General features: G+C 54.0%; 1 protein-coding gene across 1 annotated transcript in view; it reads left to right on the plus strand.

Annotated features, from left to right (window-relative positions):
* The window catches only part of CCDC43 (coiled-coil domain containing 43), a 6929-nt gene extending 2037 nt beyond the window's left edge, over positions 1–4892 (plus strand). Inside the window, exons 2-5 of the mRNA XM_010008874.1 lie at positions 396–483; positions 2876–3011; positions 3685–3743; positions 4705–4892. Coding sequence (XP_010007176.1) covers positions 396–483; positions 2876–3011; positions 3685–3743; positions 4705–4892 — 471 coding nt within the window. The remainder of the gene's footprint in view (positions 1–395; positions 484–2875; positions 3012–3684; positions 3744–4704) is intronic.
* The last annotated feature ends 2008 nt before the right edge of the window (positions 4893–6900 follow it).

The following is a 6900-nucleotide window of genomic DNA, read 5'->3' on the forward strand; positions in this document are numbered from 1 at the left end:
GGAGAAGAGAAGGCTCCAGGGAGACCTTAGAGCACCTTCCAGTGCCTGAAGGGGACACCTCCCAGCAGCCCAGGCTGCTCCAAGCCCCATCCAACCTGCCCTTCAACACTGCCAGGGATGGGGCAGCCACAGCTTCCCTGGGCAACCTGGGCCAGGGTCTCACACAGGGAAGAGCTTTTTCCTAATGTCCAACCTGAATCTCCCCTCTTTAAGCTTCAAACCATTGCTCCTTGTCCTCTCACTACACACCTGGTCATAAAGCCCCACCCCAGCTTTCTTGTAAGTCCCTTCAGATATTGGAAAATTGCTATAAGGTCACCAAGGAGCCTCCTGCTCTCTAGGCTGAAGCAGCCCAACCATGTTCCAAGACTGAGAAGTCTCTTTTCCCTCCCTAGGAAGAAGATCTCCTGACTGATGTCTGCAGGGAAGTCGTGGAGAAGTGGTCTGAGGCTCAGATTGTTGATGCCAAAGAGAACAAAGCAGGTAATGTGGCTGCTGGGTGGGCTTCCCTCCCCTGGGAGCCACCTGCAGGCCCCACCCAGCTGAGCCCCCCACCCAGCTGAGCAACCCCCCAGCTGAGCCCCTCACCCAGCTGAGCCCCCCTGCTTGTTCCCTGGGGAGTTAAACCCAGCACTGCTGTGCAGATCTTGCTTCTTGTTGCCATTGCTGCTGATTTACTGTTTGGTCTCAACATATGAGCTGGGATGAGTTCCCTCTGGCTCTCCCAACCTGCTGCCCCTTGGGTTCATGATCCTGCAGAGGAGAAGCTCATTGTTTTTTCCTTCTATAGGATTTTAAAAATCTCTCACAAAGCACCAGGGCTGGCTCAGGTCAGTGCTGATGGTGCAGCTTTGGCACTGGTGCAGCTCTGGTACTTGTGCCCTGCTCCAGTTTGCCCTGGTTTGGAAGCCAATATGTTTATACTGCTCCAGCTGCCCCCATGGAGCTGCCCTGTCCCTCCTGCTGCTGCTCCCCAGGAGAAGGTCCCACCACACCTCAGGAAGCAGCCTTATTTTCCTCTTTCAAAACCTCTTAAAACTAAATGCACGTGAAGGGGGCTGGGTGAGGCTGCTGCTGTGCTCATGCTGCTCCTTCCCAGCCACCTTCCTTTGTACCCCTGGAATTCATCCCCCCTCTTCAGCTGTTGGCTCAGGAGCAGTGACCTCCCTGACCTCCTGTGCCCAGGGAGGCTTGTTCTGGGCACTGAGCAGACCCTGGAGCAGTGAAGGCTCAGGCTGGAAGGATCACAGTCATCAAGGCTGGAAAAGACCTTTAAGATCATCAAGTCCAGCCCATGACCTGACACCACCACATCTCCAGACCATGGCACTAAGTGCCACATCCAGCCTTTCCTTGAACACCTCCAGGGATGGTGCCTCCACCACTTCCCTGGGCAGTCCATCCCAATGTCTCCTCACTCTGTCCATGAGGAAGTGCTTCCTAATAGCCAACCTAAACCTCCCCTGGAGCAGCTCCAGGCCAGGCCCTCTCATCTTGTCACTGGTTGCCTGGGAGAAGAGCCCAGACCCCACCTGACCACACCCTCCCTGTAGGTAGTTGTAGAGAGTGAGAAGGCCCCCCCTGAGTCTCCTCTTCTCCAGGCTAAACAACCCCAGCTCCCTCAGCCTCTCCCTATAAGACTTTCCTTCTGGTCCCTTCAACAGCCTTGTTGTCTCCCCTGGACCTGCCCCAGCACCTCAAGATCCTTTTTGAAGTGAGGGGCCAGAGCTGCACCCAGGACTGGAGCTGAGGCCTCCCCAGTTCTGTGCTGGTCTGGGCACCCTGCACCCTCCCACTGCACCCACCCAGCCCCCCTGGGGCAACACAAGGTTCCTCTTGGCTAAGTCCTCCCTTTTGTTTGCTTTGCATTTCCTTGTTGCAAACAGAAAGTTGTCCCTGGCTGGTGTCACTAGAAATAGCTCCTCCAGGGCCCCCTTGTCCTGAGGCCTGTGATTTATTAAGCACTTTTCTTGGCTAAACCTCAGCAGTGCCCAAACATCAGTCCCCTCCTCCTCCCCGATGACCCACCCAGCAGCTCAGTGGTGCTCCCCAAACCTCCACAGAGCCCATCCTTGGCCTGACCTTGCCTCTGGCTGGGGACAGGGACAAGTGACACTGTCATGTGCAATAAATAAAACGAACCCCTCCTTTAGGGACAAGTGGCTGGAGCTGCTGCTGGTGACTCCTGCTGAGCCTTGTTACCCACAGAGATTTTCCTTGTCACTAAAAGAAGGGCAGGATGTGTCTGGGCTGTTAGAAATGCAAGGATTTCATTATTTCCCTGTGGATAAATCCCCAGTGAAGTCAGGATCTCTGCTTAGAATAACAGGATCCCAAGAATGAGTTATTAAAGATAATAAAATGGTGTCAAACCCCAAATGTCACTTGAAGAACTGGGCAGAACTTCAGTGCTAAGAGGCAGTTCAGCTGCTCCTTTCCCTTGGTGAGGATCAGAGAGAATTCAACTGGTCACTTTGGGTTCTCAGCATTTCTGTTTGAGGTGGTTTTAAGTTGGTAGTTAAATAAACATATTCAGCTGCTCCTACCCAGAGGAAAATGCAATTTGGAGTAAGATGGATTTTCAATAGCAAGAGGCTTAGTGATTTCCAAGTTTTACTGTGAGGCTTCCCTTGCTGCAGGAGATACAGGGTCTGATGGTGGCTGTGGGGAGGGTGGGGGGTGTTTCTGGGTGAGGCTTCTCCTTTCAGCTCTGCACACTCGTCCCCAGTCACAACTGCCTCCCTGCAGAAGGGACACAGCCTGGGACACAGGAGGTTCCTCGGGCTGGAGGTGTGGGAAGCAGCAGCCTGGGACATCCCCCAGCTGGGCCAGGGCTGCAGGGACCCACTGATGCCCCAAGTCTTCTCCTTGCCAGATGAGCTCCAGGCCATTGCCAGCATGATGGAGAAGCAGGCCAGGATTGTGGTGAAGCCAAAGGAAATCTCCCAGGAGGAAAAGCAGAGGAAAGCTGCCCTGCTGGCCCAGTATGCCAACGTGACAGACGAGGAGGAATATCCTTTTCCTGGCCCAGCTGGGATTTGCTGCTTTGAAGGACAATTTTGGTTAACAACCCCCTAAAACAACACCTGCCCAGCCCTGTGGGGTCTAGCAGGGAGAACTGGGGATAGTTTTCAATCTTCCTTCTCCACGATAGAATAACTTCCATGGAAGAAGCATGGAAGCTGCTCGTTTGTGGAGTGCCAGGAGCAGACACTCCTCTGAGGAAGTTTCTTCCCCATTCCCACACTCCCCACCAGCCCGTGCTTGGCCAGGTGGGGGTTGCCCAGTCCAGGAGAGACATGAGTGACCTACTGATTCTTCTGTGAGGGGCAGTCGATGTATTGGAGTAACCTCTTGCTTCCTGGAGAGAAGCCCATCAAAGAGATGCTCTTTAGAGAGTATGTGTAGAGTGGGAGAGTTTGAAGTTATAAAGTTACCTCTTTACAGTGCTGGAGAACCAGCTCTTCCCTGAAGAGCAAAGTTGAAGAGGAGGGAATCATACTGAGCACTGGAGCAGCAGGAGAGAGCTGAATGTTGGGTTTTGGGTTTGCCTGCTCCTTGACTGCCTTAATTTTTAGCTTCCTTCTGGCTTGATAAATTGTTATTTGATGTGTTTTAAGTTCAGTGGGACTGTAGAGGGGCACAAATTAATCACTGATGTTCTTATTTCCTTAATTCTCTCACTGGGGAAGATGAGCAGGATGGATCAGCTGCCACAGCAGTAAATATTGGATCAGAAAAATGTATCCTTTGACTTCTTGGTGACCCAGGCTCGTTGGAGGGAAGGCAGTTTCCTCTGTGAGTCTCCCATCCTTCCTTCTCCAGGTTGATACTCCCTGTTTCTTTAGGGCCACCTTTTCAGTTTGGTGGTTTCCTGTAGCCTGACCTTGCTTGTAATGAAAGTTCAGGGTCCCTCTGCTTCCAGCCCCATGTGCACATCTGAGACTGATCCTGTCCTCTTCTCTCTCCTCAGTTCCTTCCTTCCCTCTTCCACCCTCTCAGAAGCTTCACAGAACATGTTGTTAGTAAATCATGCCAAGAGTTATTAAAAGTACAACAGAAGCAAAGCTACCTGAAACTCAGGAGGTCACAGTGCAGCTGAGTTGTAAATATTGAACAAGGACCAAGTCCTCTACCTTTAGCTCACCTGCTGGCAGGTTTAAGATGGAAGCAGGTTTTTTATCATATAATTAAAAAGTGAAACCTAAATTCATAGAATCATGGAATCCCAGACTGGTTTGGGTTGGAAGGGACCTTAAGGATCATCCAGTCCCACCCCTGCATGGGCAGGGACACCTCCCACCAGCCCAGGCTGCTCCAAGCCCCATCCAACCTGCCCTTCAACACTGCCAGGGATGGGGCAGCCACAGCTTCCCTGGGCAACCTGGGCCAGGCTCTCACCACCCTCACAGCAAAGAATTTCCTCCTCATGTCTCACCTCAATCTCCCTCTTCCAGTTTTCATCCATCCCCCTCATCCCATCCCTCCCTGCCTTGTCCCAGGTCCCTCCCCAGCTTTCCTGGAGCCCCTTCAGGCACTGGAAGCTGCTCTAAGGTCTCCCTGGAGCTTTCCCTTCAGGCTGAACACCCCAACTCTCCCAGCCTGTCAACAAACAAAGGTAGAATAAACCACCCACTGCTAACACCGGGGTGAGGAGCTCCAGGGCGGTGCAGCCAGAGCCGTGTCTGCCCTTAACAGCCCCAGCTCTGTTCCGGAACACGAACGTGGAGGATGTCCTGAATGCCAGGAAGCTGGAGAGGGAGCTGCTGCGAGATGAGTTCCAGAAGAAAAAAGAGCAAGATAAACTCCAGCGAGAGAAGGACAAGCTTGCCAAGCAGGAGAGGAAGGAGAAGGAGAAGAAAAGGACACAGAAGGGCGAGCGGAAGCGATAGCTGGGGTGCTGCAGCTGGACTGCCAAGGGATGCAATTCAGTAGGAATACGGTGTGTGTTTAAAAAGCAGCAGAAATTCTGGGCATGTGGCTGGTGAGTGGCTCTTTGGAAGCATTTCCTTTTTTTTCCCTTTCCTTTACATAGCAAAAAAGAGGTTTTCAGCAGCTCTGAAGTGCCATGTGCTTGTGGTGTCAATGTCCCAGTCGTTTGTTGTGGCCAATGTCTGTACCAAAGAGCAGTGATGTGGTGATGTCCCTGCTTCGAAATCCGTTGATTTTTAGTTCTCTCCACTTCAAGCCAAGCAAGACAAAAAGTGGGAGAGACCTTCTGAGCCACGGCCTCCGTTTGCAGTGTTACAATTTGAGAGCAGAGCCCTGTTCTGATGTGTAATTAAGGACATGCTGCTGCAGGGTGAGAGTGACTTTATTTACAGTAGCCTTGGAAAAAAATGCATTTGCAAATCCATGTATTTATGTTGCCAAGAACAATGCTGCATCTTCAGTCTGGCTGAGCTGAGAGAGCAGGGTTTGGAGCTGACCTCAGCCAGGGTAACTCCTGCTCTGCAGCAAGAGGAATCTGGATGAAATATAGATGAGCTGCAGCTCTGAGGCTGCAGCGCCCCGGGGCGCTGGCTGGGGGGGCAGGTCTGGGCCGCACCGCATCCGCTCCAGCGCTCACCTGCTCCAGGACTTCATGCCAGTGTTTGGAAACCTCCTGCTGTTCCGTGTGGATGAAGGTCAGCTTTGCTCCTGTGGCAGGGGCCAGGATGAAGGCTGGAACAAGGCTCAGTGCTGGGCTGGGAGCTGGAGTCGCAGGTGCTGAGCTTCGGGGCTGTCGCTTCTGCCCCCAAAGGGCTTCTTAACCCGTTTCCAGCCATTTCTGTTTTGCACCTCTGGACAGAACACTAATTTCTGTAAACTGCACACGGAGGAGGGACTGCAACATTCTGGGGGTGAGGGAGGAACCCGCTGTGCCTCGCCCTGCTCTGCCTCCTGCTCTGCCTGGGAGGGGAGCGCCCAGCAGGGCCCGAGCTGCTGTCCCAGCGCTGCCCCCAGCCTGGCTGCTGGGCCCTGCCTCCTGTGTAACCTGCTGTGCAAGTGTGAGTCTTGACTGCTTCCTCCTGGGACTGGGACAATAAAACTGTTGGCCAAGAAGTGGGTTTCTCTGTTTTAGTGAACGTCGAGGTGCCTGGGAGTGTGTCGGGGGTTCCTCTCTGAGCTGTCCCGTGTCCTTGCTTCCCCCCCTGCCCCACAGCAGCATTTCCAAGGGCTGACCCGTTGCTGCTGTGGGGCTGGTCCCTGTTTGTTCACACCTCGTTTCCCGAGGCTGCAGTGCCTTCCTTCACCTCCTCAGGGCCTGGCAGGGCAGTGAAAGGACTCTGCTTGTTCCCAGGGCTGGTTTCTGCCCTGCTCTGGGGTGCTGTGGGGTTCTTGGCTGCAGTGGGACAGGGAGGCAGGGGCAGCTGCTAAGGGAGGAGTGTGTCAGGGCACCACCCCACAGGGCTGCTCAAGGCCCAGCACCTTCTATGTTCTGCAGCCCTTTGCATCCCCTGGGCTCAGCTGAGTGAGGGCGCCAAGCCCTGGCTCAGCACCCTGGCCTGAGGCTGCCCTGGCCACATGTGGGTTGGAGGAACCTGCCAGTTCTCCAGCTTCTTCCACTTCATCATTGCTCTAGAGTCTTGGATTTTTTTTCTCCACATTCCTATGCTGTGACCTGGTGCTGAACTTGCCCAGACCTCTGCTCCCGAGTGGAACCAGCCTGGTCAGCACAGGAAAGGACTGGAGGAAGCAGCCTCGCTCAGCTCAGGAACCAACCCCCTGCCGAGCTCAGGAGCCAAAGGCTGCATCTGTGCCCAGACCCCTGTGCTGGGGGGTGCTCTGAGCAGGGTGCAGTCCCACAGGCACCCCCAGAGCTCCCTGACAGGCAGGTCTCAAATGCAGTTCCTGCCCTGTGCCCACACAAGCACATGGGGGCCTTGTCTGCCCAGCCCAGGAGTCACCCCTGTGGTT

This window comes from Chaetura pelagica, unplaced genomic scaffold (assembly GCF_000747805.2).
Source record: "Chaetura pelagica isolate M959 unplaced genomic scaffold, ChaPel_1.0 scaffold542, whole genome shotgun sequence".
Lineage (NCBI taxonomy): Eukaryota > Metazoa > Chordata > Aves > Apodiformes > Apodidae > Chaetura > Chaetura pelagica.